The sequence below is a fragment of the Sinohyriopsis cumingii genome, chromosome 10 (genome assembly GCF_028554795.1).
Source record: "Sinohyriopsis cumingii isolate HCF-2022 chromosome 10, ASM2855479v2, whole genome shotgun sequence".
In the NCBI taxonomy this organism is placed as follows: Eukaryota; Metazoa; Mollusca; class Bivalvia; order Unionida; family Unionidae; genus Sinohyriopsis; species Sinohyriopsis cumingii.
This window is the reverse complement of record NC_142970.1, coordinates 9,240,612-9,263,115: the sequence shown is the minus strand read 5'-3', so window position 1 is coordinate 9,263,115 and position 22,504 is coordinate 9,240,612. Positions and strand designations below refer to the sequence as shown.

The 22,504-nt window shown below is 34.2% G+C and overlaps 1 protein-coding gene across 2 annotated transcripts in view; it reads right to left on the bottom strand.

Annotated features, from left to right (window-relative positions):
• Nucleotides 1-22,504, bottom strand: part of LOC149789582 (retinoic acid receptor beta-like) — a 127,441-nt gene that overhangs the window by 54,228 nt on the left and 50,709 nt on the right. For both annotated transcript variants that reach the window (XM_089971606.1, XM_089971607.1), the window contains one exon: nt 17,420-17,561. In XM_089971606.1, the coding sequence (XP_089827732.1) occupies nt 17,420-17,561 (142 nt within the window). The remainder of the gene's footprint in view (nt 1-17,419; nt 17,562-22,504) is intronic.

The window sequence follows — 22,504 nt, the reverse complement described above, 5'->3', positions numbered from 1 at the left end:
ACAGACCCATGATAATGACCAAATAACCACTGACTAAGTGATAGGTTCCTGTAAAAAAAGCACAATTTATTTTTTGTCAACTTGAATACCTCAGATCTTGCTCTGCAATAATTTAAAATGCCAGTGAAACCGATATTACCTGAACAACCCATGGTTATCCAATTAGTTTACACATTGTTACTCAGTATATAAATATTGTCTTTTGTAACTACTTATGTAGTTGACTTGCAGCAAAAAGATTTTCTAAGAAATATCAGTTACAGCATGTGATATACTTTAACCCTTTACCTCATAGAGCATAGTGACAAAGTGCAGCGCGCTATAAATAGAACACCTGTTACCTAGCCGACCACATACGCATAGCCTGCCTGTTAACTGTTAACTGTTAAGTCATCTGAATTTGATAATTTATAAAAACTAATTGCTGCATACATCCATATCAGAGTCTTTACCTAATAACCTAAGTTATTTAATCTTGAGAGAACTCGTTCACCGTCATGTCCGTGAGGCCGCGTGACCAACCGTAGCTGCCATTTCCCATATTCGAAATTTACATTTTTTGTTAGCGTCTACATCACTAAGTCATTTGAATTTGATAATTTATAAAATTTAATTGCTGCCTACATCATTATCAGAGCCTTTACCTAAGTTATTTGATCTTGCATAGTTGTGATTCTAATCGTGACAACTTCATATGAAAAGTACTGAATGAAATCCACGACCGCCATTTTGAAGAGTGGAAATTATGACCCATTTACTTTAAATAGCAGATATCGACTAGTACATAAACAGCAACCACGTGATCTGACGTAACTGTCATTTGCAGAAATGAATGTAGTAACTTATTAGGAGGGAGGGTCCCCGAAGGTGGCACTACGAAAACCAGCTCAAAATGGCTGATGTTTACAGCAGGCGTCAAAAGGCGCTTCCATGCGAATGAAGTAGAGGCATCAAAAGGCGCGTCCATGCGAATGGAGTAGAGGTGTCCAAAGACGCTTGCATGAGATAAAGGGTTAAACAGAATCATTGTCATTTGCTTTTCCATTATATACATATGAAAATGCTGAATGCAATTACTTCACCCAAAAACTGTAATTACTGCATCATATACCATATGAAAATGCTGAATGAAATTACTTCACCCAAAACCTGGTAACCTGTATCAAGCATTACAAGTGTGTGTGTAATTCATGAAAGAAAGGATGGAAGGAAGGTTGTTGAGATGCACTTTTGTGTGATATTCAATATACATTAAATGCATGCATGTCAGATGATAATAACAAGATTAGAATTAGTGATTCCAATTTCCAATAATCTGAATCTACCATGCAAAAGTGGAACTACAACACAAACTCCCTTTACAACTATCTTTGAATAAATACCACTACCCAATATCCACAACTGATAAGTCCCATTTGGTATATATCAAACCTTCTCCCCATTTAAAAACCATTTTTAAAAGTTATGTTGAATTTCATTGATTTCTTGAAGAAAAGTAAAAAGGCTCTCCACACTAATGATTTAAGTTATTTCTTGTGTGTGTGTGATCCAGATTTTTAATGTAGCTTTAACAATTTTTCAGTCATATCGCTATGATGTGTGCAGTGTGGCAGCTTACAGTGATTTCTAGCACCGAGGCATCATGCCACAAACATTTAGCATGATGTCCCACCCAGTCACATTATCCTGACACCAGGCCAACCAGTCCTAGCACTAACCTCTTAATGCTGAGCGCCAAGCGAGGCGGATGTCAGTACCATTTTTTTTAATCAGTCTTTGGTATGACTCTGGTATCCGAGGCAGATGTTCTAACCACTAGGCCACCGAAGCGGTAAGTTATTTCTTGACAATCATATTTCTTCACTAACATTAGATGAAAACCGCAAAAGTTCCACAGATTCTAAACTGCATGTTACATAGTAGGCATTGCATACTGCCCCATTAGGTATCTCACCATATGATTAAATGACCAGCATCTGTAGGAAAAAATGCTGGAGAGATAGTGTATTAATTAGATCAGTGAGCATGTCAATTTTGTTATGCATTGTTGACTGATGGGTGCTGCCCTTGCTCCCAGACTAATTCCTAATTTGAAGGTTTTGCTCTATCAACAATGTTGATAACATAAATATTGTGTCCTATAGTCTTCTATCCTCACAATGTACCATAGTGTATGTCATATTGTACATGGTAAATGATGTCCAAGAAGTTTTACTATGCTGGCCATGTTGATGCCATAAATTTTGTTTTATGTTTTTCTTTACATTCTCAATGTGGAGATTGTAGTATAGATGGTGAATGAAATGAGTGAATTCAGAAAATAATCCTATTCAACTAGAATTTTCACATGATTTCCCTCCATATCTCAAAGTTGTGCAAGAGAGTCAAACTAAATGACTTCTTGGAACAATATTTTAAAATAAAATTAAAAATTTGAGTGGAATGAAGAATTTCAAGGATTAAGTTTCAAAAGTTGAAATAAATTAGGCATGGTGCCAACCATTTCTGAACTTGGATCTTAAGTTAGGAAAGAAAAATGTGAATGATGATGGCAATGATACTGGAATTTAACACAAAGCTGACTTCCTCAATATTCTGCAACAATCACATTGTTAGGAAAACAAAATACATATTTTAAGGAAAACTAAGGATGAATTTTATTTTTAACACATTTATCTGATGTTAAACCCATCCAACATTTTTTTTCCTGGCAAATAAATACAAATAACATCACTGTCCATAGGTGTCAACTTGTACGTTTACCCTGTAATTTGTATGGGTTTCTTTCCTTTTTTGTCAGTGATAGCTTACCAGCAGGCCTAGCAAATTTAAACCATTTTATATTGACTTACAGCTGCATGAAATCAATAGGAAAATTATTTATTTTCTCGAAAATGGCAAGTATTATAATCATTACATCTTTAATCCGCTGACAGACAAGATGAAACTCGGCATAGGTGAAACCTGAACCGGTACTTGCCATTTGTGTTAATAGTCACATGACTTCACAAGTCTCACACAAGAAGATCGGAAGTCCAATTGTCACATGATATTAACCACAAACTCCATTTTAATGTCACTGTACAAAATTTCAATTAGAATAAATGAAAGTCTGATACTTTTTGTAAAAACCAGAAAGAACATATAATTCTCATCATATTTAGTTCGAGAACAACTACAAAAAACATGGCCAGTCTGATTCATCAAGCAAAGTAGTCTGCTTCCCTGCTTTGTATGCTACCTGAGTGAGAGAGCACGTTGACTTGGTAGTCACGTGATACAACAAAACTCTGGAAGTTAGTCAAGGAATAAATTTAGAGAATTTTGTGTTCTTTTGTTTTTGCATTTTTATTACAACCAGTATACGACTTTCATATAATGTTTTCTACAATATTTGAAAATGAATGTTGTAAGATTCTGTGTGCTCATGTGACTAGCAATCGAAATCGCTAGTACCAGCTCAAATTTCATCAATGTATTAGTTTTATCGTCTTTCAGCAGATTAAAGGCATAACGATTTTAATGTTTGCAATTTCTGAGAAAATAAATAATTTTCGTATCGATTTCATGCAGGTACAACTCAATCAGATTTAACAACATTTTAAGTCTGCTAGCCCATCTGCTGAACGGCTATGCTTTAAGGCCACCATGTTGGCCTCTTGTGATTCTACACTAGTTTTCATACCTTCCATATAAAAAAAAAAAGATACGGATATCGAACTGCCTGTGAAACAAAACGTCTACCAGACAAATCTAATCCACTGAGCATTTGGATTGTCTCAACAAATATATTCATGGCAAGCACCCAAATGATCCATACTACAACCTCCTAATATTCTCATTAGAACTCGATAAATTTAACTCATGATCAGTTCAGTTACGACTCAATTGCACAATTGTTTTGGATGTCAAGTTGTGGAGGAAAATTCCTGGGTTTTTCCAGACTTTCGTCAATATTTGCAAAATTGAAGGACATTTCATGGTCGGGAAAAAATTTTCATTTCTCCTGACTTAATCTCTACAGCGTGGGAACCCTGATAACAGTAATTCATCTAACTTTCCTGTGTGGAAATAAAGTTGATTTATAAAAAAATTTAACAATGTACTAATTTAAAGTAAATACTCTAGTGGTTTTAGCACCAACATTTTATTGTGCTGTTATTGTTTTCAGTTAAGTTTGTCAGATACATAATGCAAACAGGAAGCTGCATTGCCATAATGATGGGCATCATGGGAATAGTACATATACTGAGAGACATTGTTCTCACGGCTCGAAAATATGTAACACTGCCAATTTATATCAAATTTGTGACCAAAATCGGTACACCATATAGCAAATTCATATTTTTTCAAACATCAGATACCCAATTTTAACAGAGATGATCAACACTTACGAGGTATAAACTTCTGGACTGCTACTTTGTCAATTTGTTTATTTCTAGATTTCAATTTTGGAGAGGTCCTGGTGTAATATCTTGGGGTTTATGGGGAAAAATATAAATTCATAACATATTTGTAATCAGGAGATCTTCCTATATCACGTGTCAAATCTGAATTTTTAAATTGTTTAAAATTTCTCTCATCTAGTTGAAACATTCCATCCATCAAATGGATGAGCCTAACTCAAAGAAACAAAAGCCTGAAGATACTAACCGAGGTTGTGGCAAGTTTCAGGCTAATTGGATGAAAGTCTTCCCTGGCATTGTAGATGTATCCAAGTTAGGATCTTTCCATGATTTTTGTAAAATATGCAGTAAAGACATTAAAGTGGTGGTGTCTAGCATATAAGATGTGGAGGACTTCAGGACAAAAGCAGGAAGATGACAGTGTTATAAGTAAAAGGAATGAAATAAAGTATCAGAAATGTAAATATGTGTAAAAATACTTCGTGTATAGCATTTGTTGTTTTAAAAGTGTTGATCTTATATAGTGTATGAATCCATTTTTTGATGCAAGTTTTTTTTGGTCTTTGTAAGGTTTTTATTGGTCTGGCATACATGTTTTCATCTCAAGGGGTTGACACCTATTGACTGTCGGATAATTTTGTATTTAAAAACAAATACTATGAAACAAGTTACATTTATTTTATGGTTTCATTGAGAACGGGAATGGTTCAATTTTTGAAAAAATGCAACCATACAATAAACAATTTTATCATGGTAACACCCTAAAAATGAATGGCACTTACAATTGGGGGACTTGAGGGAAAAGGATTTTGTTCAAATAATCCTGAGAATTCAAAGAAAGCACAATTAATCATCTACAAAGATGAAGACTCAAGAGGGGGACAATATGGCTGACTGAGACTTTTTTTGCTACCTGACTATAGCACATATTTATCTGAAAGATTTTCAAACAATGCATATTAGACTTAAACAGCGAGAAAAAATCTTAAAGATATTTACCATAAAACTGACATGAAGTTATAAATATTGTGAAATGGGTCATTTTCATAATAATTCATTTTAAATGGATGTTTTTGTTGATAACTCTTTCTGATTGTTGAAAATTTTATTTGTGATTCCTGATTCATTTTCTTTCTGTTGTATTATACTGTACAGACAAGCACAAATGATTTCTTTCTATTTGACATAAAAATAATTACCCAGAAAATAACAGATTTTTAACATTTTCATTCATAAAACATCTGAATGGTTAACGATTAGCTTGATAGTTAGTAAATACTGAATATTTTGGTGCACAAATGACCAGGGCTTAAGTACTCATTTCTAATATCATTTCACTCAACATGCACATTTTTTTCCAATCCATTACTCTTAATAAAAAACAACAGGTACCCAATGCAAGTTCAAGACCAGAGAAGGTCCAAATCATGAAGATATGGTCAGAGTGAAGATCATTAGTTTAAAACCTTTAAATACACAGCTCCTTTGGTGTGTGTGTGATTTAGGTTTTTAGCATAGCTTTAACAATTTTCCAATCATATCGCTACGATGTCTGCAGTGTGGCAGTTTAAAATGGTGTCTAGCACTGAGGCATCATGATGTCCCACCCAGTAACATTATTCTGACACCAGGCCGACCAGTCCTAATACTAACCTCCTAATGTGGAGCATTTAGCAAGGCAGCTGTTAGAACCATTTTTAGAAGTCTTTGGTATGATTCAGCCGTGGTTCGAACTCACAACCTCCTGCATCCAGGGCGGATGCTCTAACCACTAGGCCACTGGAGCGATCATAGCTCCTTTGGTACATATATATATATACATGTACCGAGAGGAGGTGCGTAACTTGAGAAATTATTTCTCATCAAGACCTACATTTCTAAATAATATTTGACTTTACACTGATACTTTTAAGTAACCAATCTGTCCTTTTACTATAGAGATAGCACACAGATTCAGGAGTTAAAATAGCAAAAAGTCAAAGCTGGGGGGTGGCGGGCTGCTTTTTGGTCTGTCAGACAGTATTATGCTTGACTCAGGTTACCATTATATTCAAGACTCTCTCTCCATAAACAAAATGAGCCATTTCTTGGAATGCAACTGCAATGAAGAGTCCATCATTTGTTACCAGAGTTCTTCATACAAAATAATTAATTTCTGATGTTCTGTGTTTGTATTCTATGCAAATGACAGGGACATTATCAATATATTGTAATAAATGCACCAAGCCTTTCTAACATGCATTAAGACTGATTAAATCTGCATATGCGATGCAGAAGGCATACAACACCACAAAGGAACTACTTGTGTACTCATGCACCAATCATGTGTGCTTTGCCAATGCATGTCAAAAACTGTTAAAATACAGTTGTATTATTTATTTCTCGAAATTTGTTAATCTTTTTCATGCAGTAGGTAATACATTTCCCACATTCATGACTCCATAAATAATGTAAAATATAAGTTAAATTCTTAAATATGTTCTATTATCCAAAAAATGATCTTCCCAGTTGACCAAGAAGAAAACGTAAGCTAACTAAAGTTACAGCTTGTTTGTAGCTCCACTTCTGTGGTTATTAAGAGCATGTCTCTGTAGTTAACAGCATGTACTTGGAATATCAAAACTATGAAAGAGAATTTTCAAAGAAACATGAACATGAAAATCTATACAGGTGACACTTGATTTATGCCACTGATGTATTCCTGAGGTTATAGCATTAATCAAATAATGTAAATACATATAGAACGGCTGCACATGAATCACAGCACATGATGCCTTCAGTGGTGTAAAAACGAGCACAGTGGTGCAAACTGAATGCTATTTCTTTATTTTAAATGGCATTAAAATGAAATTGTGTAAATCAGATTGTTATAAATCAAGCATCACATGTACAACTCTTCATAAAGATAAAAAACTTAATAAACACAAAGGTATAAACTTGAAAGCATGATAACAATGATAAAATTATGCAAACATTAAACTTTTCTAATGTGAAACAATGTATTTACATGAGCTGCTTTTTTTGAGAGATGAAGATGCTGATGGAAAGTTCATGGGAGACACAGAAGGCGTGCTCAAGGGAGTCCTGTATGGACTAGTTAATGGAGTCCCAGAAAGACTCCATGTTGGAGTCACAAATGAACTATAAGATGCAGTTCCAGCTGGACTTGCAATTGGAGTTGCATTTGCAGGTACCTCTAAAGCTGAGAGAAACAAATTTCATTAACCAAATATTTTAACATTACAGAAACACATTTTTGTTAGCCTGGTTATTATTTGCTTTAAGGCTTGTGTCTAAACTTTTCCAATTCTAGATCAGAAATAAATTAGCTCCACCTTACATTTACTCACTTTGGCTTGTGATGTACATTATTTCTGAATGTATACCTAGCTTTGCATACAGTTATTTTTTGTGTGTATATGTGAACTATGTACTGTAATACATGAATGGAAAAGCTGTTTCAAGTTTTATTAACATCCACTGACAACTTGGAGTGTGGTTAAGCATACACAATATGGTGATGATGTAGATGAATATAAAAATGGATGGATGAAAAGACAGACATGCTGATATCAGCAACATTCCTGTGAGTGTAAAAAAAAAATACATTTCAAATCATGAATTAAACTAGAGGATGTAATACAGGATATATAGAGAACTATCAAAAGAAAAGACATGCTATTAAATTGGATTTATCTACAGTGTTATTAACATAGAAACTACATGGACTTGTAGTACACTCAGGACTCTCCATTTGGTAGCTCTTCGAAAGTTGGCATCCAATATAAAAGCTGTAAATGGAAGGCTCCCAAATCTTTTGCAAAGTTATTTTGGAACCAAAAATGTTTAATAAGCACATCATTCACAGCACATTATATCCCTGCCCCATGTCTAAGAGTCATCTATGTATATGGGTGACTCTAGTGATCATTGATTAACAGGTCACCTTGGCATTGATTTTGGTTGTATCAGGTTCGGAACTAAACTTACTGAACAGAAACCTTTATTTTCTTATCAAACTCACCATGTCTATGACATGTGACCGTTATACACCAAATCGATTGGCTTCCTTTTTATCCCAAATTGAGGCCATTCAAAGTTTGGTCAAGGAACCTAATGTATAACAAAATATGGTGTAAACCACATATACAGTAGCACAATGACCTTCACTTTGGACATTCTTATCCAAAAATCAACAGACCTCATCTATACTTTCGGTTCAAGTCTTCTTGCAACTTCAGCCAAGGCACATAGAACTAAAGATGATATCATTTAAATACATGTCTTCTTTCCATCAGTGACCTTGACCTTTTGATACCGCAATCAATAGACTTCTTTCTTATCCAATGCATAAACCATCCATAAATTCTGATGAAGGTACATGGATGAAAACTGAACTTATTGTGCAGAAACCATTTTTATTTTTCCTGCAACTGACCTTGAGCTCTGACCCTTTGTCCCACAAAGCATCAGATTTGCACCTTGTTCCAAATGTAAGCCAATGCACAAAGTTTCATCTCTGAAGGAGATCTAAATTTACTGTGGAACCATTTTTCTGCTTTTACTCATTGTGATCTTCATCTTTGTTTTATTTTTACCCCTAAGTCAATATTATTTTTTCTTACCGCCAATTTCAAGCCATCAACAAAGACAAGGACTTTTTTGTGGAAAACATTTTCCTCTGTCAATTACAGACAGTGGCCCTTTACCTTCTGACCCCAAGACTGATAGGCTTCTTATCTCACCCAAAATGCAAATTACTTGCAAAGTTTGGTTTTGGTAGATACTGGAGAACTCGACTTGTTGCACAGAAGTGAAGAGAAAAAAAATAGACTGACAAAATTGTAGATGCACTGCTTTGCAACATATTGCATTCCCCTTATAGTGTGGATACAAAAATGGTGTGACCTTGGAATCTAAGTTTTGCCATTCATTGATCAGTGGAAGAATTCTGTGGGTCAGAAAGTGACGTGGGTATTTGATTCATTGCATCATGGCATAGAAATTTCAAAGAGAGAAATGATCCAAGTTCACACCATGGGACAGCCAATGACAAACTTATCACTGGTTATACTAATGAGTGGTGATTGCTTCTGGACAAAAGCAGGATGTCCACATTCCAAGTAGGTTACTCCAAAAAAAAATCAAGTTGGTCTAATAGAAAAGAAATAAATAATGGACCTTGAGAAAAGACATAATATTCAATGCTCTGTTAGAAAAAGCAGCAAGATTCATGACATTGGAGTAGAAACATCCAACTTGTTGTTATATGGTTTAGTGCCATTTTTCAGCACAAGATATGCTATACATAGCGGCCAGTATAAATGGTGGAGGAAGAACCATGGAAAACCCAGAAGAGAACCACTGACCCATGAGAAGCTACCGGTAAGCTTTCTCACATACCCACATTGGCCAAGCCTGAGACTTGAACCCACACAGACAGGTGATATGGCAGTGATCCATAACTGTGAGCACTTTAGACCACTAGGCCACTCGGGGCCCCCCATCCAACTTGTAAGAGTAGTTGGTAAATATGAATTGATGTGTTCAGCATCTTAGATTCAGACACTGAAAACAATGACAGCATGTAAATCCAGCTGTTCAATCAAATTCAGAATCAACACGTTATGCTTGGTTTCACGTCTTTCATTTCCTTGCCAAGATACAGTTCTGCTGACAGGGTTGTGAAATTTAAACAAATAACCAACACCAATATAAAATTATCAAAGCCAATAAATGCAGTCAAAACAATATAGTGAAAGAGCTTTAATTTCAATAACATTGTCATGTTCAACAAGGGCTGTATTTAAAATCACCAAATCAATATATATATTTGCATGACATGATCTGGACACAACATGTACCCATTTAGTGATACTTTCATTTAAAACTGAAAAACATTTGGTGCTGTTTAATTACAATGGCCAATACAACATGATGAATAATCCAGTTTCAAAGTCTTAGCTTCCAGTTTACTGTCACCTGACAACAATATTTTCTATGCAACAAGTCCCGAGTGTACAAAAATGGAGTTATGAGCCACATTTCCTACTGCTGCAATGTAATCAATTACTAGGAGGCATGACAATAGTTATATCTAAATTACAATAATGCAGGTAAAAGAGAATATTAATATTTAATAGGGACATTTTATCCTAAGGAATGCAATCATGCCCATACACCATATCTGCATGTCTGTAAACCCATACTCCCACTGTAAGCAGCACATATCCTCATCTGCCAACATATCAGCGTCTACAATGTTCAAAAGACACAAGTAGATCAAACCGTGTAGACTGGAAAGCTGGAGAAGGCAGATCCAATTTGGTGCAGCAGACAACTGGGAATAGATTACAACTTGGTACACAGATTGTCCAAGTACTGATATATGCCAAATCAAATTATTAGGCTGACTGCCATATTTGTGAATATGAAGGATCTGGGTCTATGCTGTTTGTCAGGACTAATCAGCATAACTGAGAAAACGGACACTAGTTGGTCTGCCAGCATGTACATTAGATCCAACTTATATGAGTATATACATTAACACATGCTGAGATACAAGAAGCTGGTCTTTGCATGTCGAGCCCACCTCAAGCTACAAAATCAAATAGGTGATAGTGACCTACTTTTGGTGCAAAGTTGTTGCACCCACCAAGATATGTTGATGTTTAAAGTTCCTGACTCTGTGGCCAATATTATGCATGAAAATGACCAAAAGGCAAACTTAAAGTCACTCAAGTATGAAACTGACCTACATCTGGCAATTTGTACTTGACCTACAACAAGCAGCCACAAACCAAGCTGCATGACTCTGTAAGCAACAGTATATATGAAAATTTAGTAAAGGAAAATTTGAACAAGTCAGAGAACCATGAAAGAGATGCTGAACAGATCAAGGTGTATCCACATGCAAAGAAACACAAGTGTGGCAAACTGTACATGAAACAATCACTAAATTACTCAGTTATAAACAAAGAATAAACATCAAGGTTAATCTTACTCTATTATCACTGTGAAAATAGAAAAGATCATCACTGCACGAACAAGGACGGCAGAAGATAAAGTGCATACTGAAGCTATATTCCAAATCAGAGAAAGGTCAGGTAAAATGGTATTAAAATAAAAGAAGAGCAAAAAAACAAATAACACTGAGGTTACTCTCAAATGTGGATGGTCATATGGGTCATACATATGGATGGGCATGCACAGGGGTGACAACGTGATTGCTATGCCTAGTTTCCACCAAGGCGGGCTCGACAAAACTTAAAAGCCTGAACTGAACTTTGTAACAATGGTTTCACATATTTATTTAGAGCTGATTTTTTTTGCCAACTCTCACACGAGTAGACACATGTAATAAATAAATGTCCCAAAACCCAATTTAGAAACCAATTACAGTGTTAGATGGGAAATGATAATATAATAATAATAATAACAAGCATAGCATACCTTTGTTACAAGATAAACCTAAAATAAAAAAAGAATTTCAAATTGAGTTTATCTGTATTTTTGGCTGTAGTCTTTAGTCAATAATGATGAGAAGTTACAATTAATGCTCTAGAAATTAATGCTCTAGAATTTCTTTCCTATGGGAGTATTCTGGAGAATCTTTCAATGGTAATATTACTAGTATACATATTACAGCCAAATTTTGTTATATCAGCAGTGCACATAACAGCCAAACATTATAATATTAGTAGTGCATGTTGCAGCTAAAGATAAAACAAGAGACCCAGTTTTTATCGAGCCCACCTTTTCTTTTGTTACAAAGTATAAGATTTCAACATTGAGTTTAATATTTTTTTAAATATTCAAACATGAACATTTGTCTCAAAAAACTTTAACAATGATCTTAATCAAAAGAACCTGAGCCAAATCTATGGAGTGGATGCATGTATTGATACACACACAGATGCCAATGTGACTGCTATGTTGTGCTTCCACCAATTCGGCACCTGTCACAGTGGACACCTCTATATAAATAATATCTTTTTACAAAGGGCAACATTTATAATTCTTTTTGTAATTTTCTTTATCATGTTCATCCTCTCTACAATAAAGAACACCTTCCCGAATGTAAAATTTGTGTAGTTCCTTTGGTATTCTTAATAGAAAATATTTTCACTTTTACTGTAAGGTTTGGAGGTATCTCTTATTAATTTCTCAATGTCAGTAAGGCTCTATTGCTGAAAGAAATAACACTTCATAAACTGGCATAGAGATATACCAACATACAAATTAACATGATTGTAGTTGATATACTTAAGAAACTGATAAAATAAAAGCCTTTAACAGTGAGGTTACCATATATATTCTCTTATAAGCTGGATTCAACTGCAAACACCACCGATTCCTTAAAACTGCTGTCACATAATCTGCTTGCAGATCAGAGTACATTTGTTTTGTTTTTACTGATTACTCCTAACAAACTCTACAGACCCGGGTCTGCTGGCACATGATGCAATGGCAGATCTATGTCTATGCAGTTTTTGCAGATGTCCCTAACTTATAAGCAAGTATACATGATACTCTAGGGTGTAGATACATGAACATGTACACACAGACAGATGCTAAATTAATCATTATGCTTAACTTTCACTAAGTGGGCTCAACAAAAACTTGGCAGTACCTATCCAGCTCCCATTTACTCTTCAACATAGTTTGGAAACATGGCAAACTCAAAAAGTGTCACAGGACACATGCCCAAATAGCCTCTATAACAGAGAGCACAAGTCTTATAAAAGTCATCCAAAAACATTGACTGATAAAAAATATATTCTTTAAGTCATGATCATATTGTCTCCTGAAATCCAACCCTGTCCACTCAAAGCTATCAGCAGTTTACAATACATTATTTTATTACAGAGTGGTTGAAAACAAGAACAGATGAAAGGTTAAAACATGACCAATGAAAATATGGACATGTCTATTTTCATAAGAGGCATCAACAAAATTGAAATGAAACGTTTTTGTTACATATGTGGATGAAAGAAACTGAAGAGAATAGTGGAAGTTGCACAATACAAACTAAATTAAAATAGTGTAGTCAAACAAAGAAATAATACATTCATCATCAGCTTCTCCTGCCTTACTGTTCTTATTTCTTTCTAAAACCGAAATTATGGTTTGGAAATTAATAGTACAAATCTTTAATGTTAGTATTTTCAAATATAAAGAACACTATAGGAGGTCATATTCTTAACTGTAACAATTTCAATCTGCTAAATAATTGCAGTGTACAAAACTTGGATTCTGGCACTTAACTGTCAGCCAGTTTGAAAATGACTTCCCTCAACCGAGTAACTCAAGAGACCAAGACCACTGCATGACGTGCGCAATTGGAACACCCCTTGCCTATTGATTTGTGTAACAATGGATGAGATCCTTCATCATGGGTTTTCTCAAAAGACTATCAAAAACATTGCACAGCTCTAACAAGTCCAATCTTTCCACGTCATTACTTTGTAAATACATTGTATAGCTAGTTTTATTCAGGTACCATATGCATAGCTCCTTACCAAAAGCTTAACTAATCAACTATAATAATAAGCTTCTCGAGTTCTATTTGAAAATATTTGCAAATGGAAACAAACAAGATTATTGAATTACATGTGAAAAGTCCACTATGAGCCACAATTCAAGACATTTTGGCCAGAAACAAATAAAAAGAAAAAGCAAAAACACTTGACATATGTTTTGTCAATATAACAGCTTGTATCAAATTTGAATTCACTTAAAAGTTATGAAGTGGAAACTTTGGGGCAAAGTTTGAAGTCAAACATGGTAAACAACTGCATAATTCTGCCAGTAGCAGAAAATTCAAACATTAGCTAGGTCTTCTTTATGTAAAGCCACATATTAATTTTATTTCAATGAAAGAGTAGTTTAAAAGTACTGAAGCAAAATCAAAGTTCAAAAGTAAAGTCCTAAATTAAACTGGCCATAACTCTCACACTGCTGGAAAAAGGTGAAAACAGAACTTTTCTTATTTTAATTGAAGGCAAAGTCATAAGACATTTGAAAATAAATCACCTGCTGCATTTTTTAAAACTTTATTTTGGTTTTGCAAGAAATGTTCAAATTTAGAAGCAAATGAACTAAATGAAATTTGAACAACTTCAAATGAAATGTATAATGAAAAAAAATTTTAAACCACTCATAGGTGAAAAAAAGTCTCAATGAAGCTCTTACCCCATCATTTTAAATTAAGTAAATTTTTATTAGACCTCCTGATTGAGAATATAATGCAGAATTTTCAGTTGCAATATGCAACTTAACATCTTTCTGATTTGGTTTAGAACACTGGCAGTAAAATAATTCTGTTCTATATCTAAATATATCATTATGCTGAAATATTGCCCTGGGAAGTCAAGACAGCTAAAGAAACATAGTTAATAGACAAGAGATTCAAATTCTTAATCCAATTTACTCAATAATTTCAGTTATGTTCATTCAATCCTGTCATTGCAAAAAACTTTACATATCTTATTAATCCAAGTATTAAAACTGAGGAGTTCCCATATATAAAAAATGTAGCTAAAACTGCACTAAATCACAAAACTGGATAATAGTTAACCCCATTTTAACACTACAAACCCTTTCTGAATTAATAGAAAAACATGTACCATATATACTCGTGTATAAGCTGAATAATTTAGGAAAAAATAAAGGCTTGGAAGAGGGGAGGGGGGCAGCTTATCCACAGGCCAATGTCTAACTTTGACTGGTTTTAGGTCTTTTTCTTGACTACTGTAATGGCTGTAAATCTTGAGACATGAAACAATATTTTTTTCTGTGCCCTAAGACAAAGGCATGTAAAAGAAGTGTAACTTTCATTGAACCAACAGTTATTAAACTGTTATACAGTACTATGATTGATTTTGTTATTATTTTGCATGTGCATTTTTCTGATTTCTCCAACATGTTAAATAAAGGTAAATACAGACTTCATAATTTGCAGGCCAGTTCAGTTTACCAGGGATACCATGCTGAACTATAATGCACAGTACTTACACATAGTGTCACTTGAATCCTTACTTATTTCCAAACATATTAGATGCAGATTTTGCTTTATTCATTGTTTTGATCAAATTGCATTGTTCCAGATAACATTTCAGCTAGTCCTTAATAGCTGTTTCATTCACCTTGAATCATACGCTCACGACTTACTCAATTTCAATGATATAAGTGATCATACAAATTGAAGTAGTATTTTTAAAAAGGTACGCACGTTTAACTGTACAAGGCATATAACCATCCTAATTTACATGTTCACGAAGAGTGGTAATAATAAAGGCTAAAATTCTCATTTAGTTCAACTAAGATCAACATCAATCAATTTTAGTATTGTGTTTTAGCTGAACAAACATCATAACTTTCCATACACTAGAAAGCTTGATGTTTCGGCATCTCCTATGTTGATAATCAGCAAATTTCTTTCATTTTGCAACAGCAGTACAAGCTAGTAAATCATTTAAACCCTGAATCTGGCTTGTGATAAGAGGGAATTTTCACCAGTAACTATACTAGTACAGCAAAGCAAACTACAACTCAGCTTTTAGGGTATTAGCATAGAACTGTATTGTTTGTTAATTTGTGTTGTCATACTGAGATTACATTTTAATTAGTTAAGTAATTACAATTTCAAAGTAATGTAAAAACGTAATTACCGGTGCACTGATATAGAATGTCCAATGCAATAATGCATAAACAAACAATAATCGAGTCAAAAGGGAGAGGTAGTGTTAAAGCAATTCATGAATGCTAATTCTTCTCATCGTTTGATCAAATTATACATAAATCTAAATTAGACAGAAACAATAAGAAAATAGAAAATTAAAAAAATTACTTTCCAAACAAGTATATACCATTTCTCTTTAATAATCATGCATACCAACCTTGAGATAAGTATACATGTAATATTTTTTAAATACAACTTTGCCTAAATAAATGCATTTATAACTTGCCTTGTGCATCTTGAGATATCTCAGAGTTTTAGGTCGGCTTATACGTGGATCATGCACTTTTTAGTGTTTATACCTGTTCAGTTTGGGGGTCGGCTTATACACAAACGGGCTTATATGTGAGTATATACGGTACATGAATGTTTAAAGAGTTCTGTGTATGTAGCAGCCTATTTTTGTTTCAAATCAGGTAGGATTATCTCAATTCATTCTAATTAAATGGATTTAACATTGATCATTAAAAATCGGCTGAAGGAAATAAATTAAAATGTCTGTCGGTAATTCTTCCGGCAAAACTGCAAATTAATAAATTTGGGCAGACAATATAATATGGTTTTCATTTGATCTCATACTGAGGTACCAAACGTTTCACAATAAATGGAGTGCTTTCAAGGGTCTGCTCTTGTTGCAAATCATTATTAATGATTTGACTCTTTATTTACACAACAATTTTACAATTGATATCTATACCGATGATGCCAATTTCTTGGATGCACAGTTCTCTTTAGCCATACTGCAAACTAATATGCATGGTACCCAAGATGACTTGGAACATTGGAAAGTCTAAATATATCAAAGACTAAAATCATTTTGCTTTCAATCAAAGAAGAATCTTTATCAAAAAGTGCAAAAATTTCAAATCAATAGGGTCTTTAGTTCCTAATAAATATGATCAAACAACTGCAAGCAAATCCCCATTCAGCCATTTTACAGTCTTTGTCAAATAATAATTACTTAATTCCAAAAGAATTAAGAAAATTTGGCAAAGTCTGGCCAACTAATATTGAACAGATTATTGAAACAAGTACTGTAATGAAAAAAATAAGAAGATGGCTAGATGATACATCTACAAGATATGTAATATGCATTTACTTTAGTTTTGCAAATTACCTGGGTTACCCTCTGAAAATAAAGACTGATTATTAATTATTGTTGTTATTATTATCAGAATAATGCATACCAATGACCACTGCAATCTTCGTGTTTAATTCCACAATCTCGATTAGGTACTAGCAATAATGAGCTTATGATAAGACTTACAATTACCTTCTTTTGACATTCCCATTGCAAAACATTTTTGAAGTCTACAGTACTGACATCGATTTCTTGTCACCTTGTTAATTGGACAGTTCTTTTCTTTGTGGCATGTATATTGCATATTTTTTTGAACACTCCGACGGAAGAAACCCTGAAAAAAAAAACAGCTGCATGATGTCAAGCCTGCTAAAGCTACCATCTATAAATACCACCTTTGTATAAAGGTTAGTAAAACTAAATGAATACCCTATACTTGCGTGTTTGCATATGTACGTGTGTGTGTGTACATGTGCATGCATGTTTGCTCATCATATTTTATATACATGCATTTTTCATGTACATGAAAAAAAATATTCTACTTAAAAGTACAAAATATAATGTGTAAAAAATTTATATGATTTTGGGGAAGAGATTGCAAGTGAATTCTACTATTAGACAATCATGGAGTGACTACTGAAATTTCATATAGATGAATTTTCCTTTTACTTTAAAAAATTTGTTTCTCTTAGTAGCATGAAAACATGTAAAAAGTTTATTTAGGGATTGAGCTAGGCTTTGCCAATGTCACAAATTGTTAATTGTGTTCCTTACTGGTGACAAAATCATCTTGCAATTTTTTGTGTGGCTGTTTAAACTTGTACAACACTTCCTCGAAAACTGGCACCCTGACAATTTGCAAAACTGCTTATAATGCAGGGTCAGGTATGGATCCTATTTTTAAAACCAAATATCCCCCAAAAATGTATCCCTATATGGTGAACTTTAAGAAAATTGCAATCAGAATTGGTAACTGAAACTCTGATACATGTATATTGCTTGTTTTTTTTTTAAAATGGTAGATAGGAACTGGAGATTTTAATCAAAATTAATAAATTATCAACTTCTAATAAGAACTATAATTTGTTAACAATTTCTTTCCAAACGACATTCTTAATACACCTTAATTAACGATATTAAAGGAAGTTTGATCAATGAAAATGTCACTTACGTCGAGTGCAGGCAGAACTTTAATAAATAATTTGCTGTCATGTGAAATCTGAGGTTTAGTTCTATCTTTTAGTTCTTTTAAGTTTAATCATTATAAATGCAAAGTGTCCTCTTGTGTTTAACCCTTAAAGTGTTAGTCACAACATTAGTCACGCTGTCGGTCGATGTCTCGGAGTGCTAAGTCGTTATGCAGGTAAGCAACAATATACACATCCTATTACTTCAACTAGTCATGAATGCTTGTAAAACTATATTTGATTTGTTTATAGAGGCCTGGAGCAAGCATTTCATTGTATTTTACTATGCATTTCACGAAGATGTTTTAGAAATACCGGTACTTGATTTTGAGCATGTGGTACCTGGAAAAAATTAAAATGGCTGATGCTGAATATGATGGTGATTGCTTGCAAAAAATACTGGCTTCTGATAGTGATGATGACAATGATTTTGAAGGATTTGAGGAGGAGGAAATTATTGGAGCTAGCAAAGCGTTAATGGAAATACCCATGAGTGATTTTGAGCCAGGAATTGACACAGAACTGGAGTCTGCTGTACATGCTGGTTGGACAAGAAAAGATGGCATGCCTGTCAGCCCCCCCCCCCCAACCATTCAATAGTAATTCAAAATGAAATGTCAAGATGGTGAATACTGAACCTATGGACTATTTAAGACTTTTTTTATGACAAGTTATTGTATCTATAGTAGATCAAACAAATTGTTATGCAGATCAGAGAGTTCATGGAACAGAATTGAAGGAGAACAGTCGTATGAAGAAATGGCAGCCTGTCACACCTGAGCTCTTTTTTGCATTGATTATAGTAATGGGTTTGGTACATAAATCTGATCTCGATTCCTTTTTGACTACTGATGATATGATATCAACCATATACTTCAGCACAAAAAAAATGAGTATGGGATAGATATCTAACTATTCTAAGCAATTTACACCTGGCAGACAATGAGAACAATCAAGGTGACCCCTTACACAAGATCTGCCCAATGATTGAAAAAAATAAAGCATCTGCTGAGGTTTATTCACCAGTTATGAACTTCAATTTTGATATTAGAATAAATAACAAGTGAAAATTTTTCATGAACATTTATTACTGACTCTGGGTAAAACATAAAACGTGTCAAACTACCATAAAAGCCATGTCCGTGAGCATTTCTCTGAGAACCCAATCAAGTTATAAACATGTTTTGATATCTGACTAGTGGAAGTATTTGTTGTATTGTTGCACTGAATTAAAAGCTGGCCTCTTTTGTATTATCATGTTAATTACGTCTTTTGAATCAAATAAAAGAGGTGGAATAAAGGAAAAGTGAAAAGCCATGCAAATCCTACATGCTTAAGATCTAGCAGCCTCTGTCATATACCAAGTGAACTCATTTCATTTGTTCACTGTTATAAATGTTAGTGTATGTAATACAATTTAACTACCTTAAATTAACCTACTCAATCATAACTATGATCAGAGATAACAAGGCAACAAAGCGAAATGAATACTTCATAAAATAAAGAGCTTTGTTTCAGATACAGACCACTGTGGGGGAAATGAGTTTCAGAGAATTCCTGAATGGGTACTTGGAGATATTCTCAAGGAAGATAAGAAGTTTCACTATTACTTGCAATGAAATCACGAACTCAGTATTTTACTGAAAAATACAAAAATTGACTTTTGACTGAGATGATTGTCTCCCGAAATAATTGTCACTAGTTTTTGGAAAAACGAATCTTGTTTGGTGGTGTATCCACAGTTATTCTGGTTCCCTGCTACACACTTCACAATTATTTACCACTCAGGGAACCAGATTAATCAACAAAACAAAAAGCAGTGACATAACACATAAATGTGCACCTAGAAAAAAAAAGTTTTGCTGAAGCTAAAAAAAACCTGATTACCTTTGAAGTGCTGATAGTTCTGCAGAAATACCAAGCACATGAAGAAAGAAATTTCAGTCTCAATCAATATTCGACAATTATTTGATGTTGCTGCCAGAATAAGAAATGGGTATTTATTTGGCCTTCAAATTTGTTCTTCAGTGGTGACTTCAATAATGTGCACCCTTCAATCAATGCAATCTGACTACAATCTTCAATAAAAAACAAAGCACCTATGATGAAAGGAAGTCAGCAACAAACTTAAATAAAAACAATGGAACCTGATCGATTGCTGCATTTTCGAATGTAGACAGAACAAGTTTATTATGCAGAGAAAATTTCCTTTTTTCCAGGAAAAACATTAATGCTTCAAATTGCTGCCAACAGCAGAATAAACGCAAATCAAGTTTCCAATCTTTTGAAACCATAGATATCTTGCCATCAAGTTAATTAAAGGTGGGGGGCATCTCACAAAGATGCTTGTTAAACTTCTTAATTTGTTCACGTTTTCATTTCCCTATGAATAGCCTCATCCACTGGGTAGCCTTGGCAAAGATTATGGCTGTCTGCAGCTGACCAAATCTTGGCCTGTGTAAGCACATATACATGAAACATCTACTGCCGACAATGAATATGACAGTAATTAGTTTGGTGACATGCATTTGATGACAATGGAATATTGATCAAATGAGGAATACAATTACATGCTAATTGTGTTTTGCAACAAGAAAATTAAGATGGGTGCAGGGATGGTCCTGGCTTTTTAAAAAGCTGTCGCCAAAAAATCGCCAACCTCAATATTTTGTCGCCAATTTTCAAAAAGTGTCGCCAAAACAAGTAGTGTACATTTTTCCAAGTGTTAATTTAGTCTATTAATGTAACAGGCAATGAAAATTACAAAAGATGGGTTAGTTAATACTTTAATTACAACAAGCATTAACAAAATGTTACAAAGTGTTACATGAAGATCCGTTGCGATTTTAGGGCTGCCCACTTGTTGAATGCAGTTTCAAAGTCTAATTTTTCACATCTGTACATGCTGATTCTCATGAAATTCTCGAGAGATGAGAGGCAGAGCTTATTTCTGATGTCAGTTTTTATGAGGTTCATCTTACTGAATCCACATTCACAGTCCACAGTGCTGACAGGTGACACCAGTAGTCTCTCAGCAGCCCACCCCCCTTTATGGCTAGCTTCACAAAGCTTGTAGTGAATTGTTCCTAAATCCCAAGAATGATCACTGAATGCTGTATAAATTTTCTCAACAAGCAAAATAGGATCTCCATTCCCATGAATGAAACTTACACGAGTCAACACCTGGCAATATTGGACCGTATATATAAGCATAAATTCACACCCAATTTAGGGATTCTTTCACTCCTGTATTTTGAGAAATAAATAATTATTATTAATTATGCAAAACTGGTTTTTTTTTTTGTTGCTATTTCTTGTTGCGGAGTTTAAGTCTCTGCAGCCGTAACACGGGATTGATGGCAAAAGGAAAAGATCAATGAGTAAAATGCTGCACTGGCAACAGATATAATTGTGATTGAGATTTTTTCCATTTGCTTTGTATTTATACACAGTAGTCGGTATTTCAAAAGTTATCAGTTTTCTATGAAGGTTCAGCAAAACTATTGTATTGGTATATGTAAAAAAAAAAAAAAAAAAAAACACACACAGAAGGATTAGCCATACAATTAATTGTATCTGTTCTATTCGCGTCTTCAGAAGTCGGTCAGTTGTAGGTATAGTTCAGTAGCATGACTGACTGTATCACAGCATACAGTACTCAGCCCAGATGTCAGCATAAGCAGATTATGATGTAACAATGCACCGTAAAGATGGGGTTGTCAATAAGAACAAAGGATCGTTTGTGTAACAGATTGATTCCAATGCATTGCTTAGTCAAGTTTGTGGCTTCCTTTCGTTCTGTCTTTTAATTTATCCAGTCCAAATCCATGATTGCATGTACAAATTAAAGAACCAAAAAGTATGTCGCCAACAAAATCGCCAGATGGGATATTTTTGTCGCCAATAAGGAAAAACAATCGCAATTTGCGACATTGGCGAAGCCAAGGACGATCCCTGGGGTGCCATGGTTACCATTGTGGATGTCAGATCAGCATCATTATCATTCAGGAAAAGCCAAATATCATAAAAGTCTTTTAGTGAAACCCCATGATGTAACCGTCCACTCAGGTGTAGAAATAAAAAGATTTTT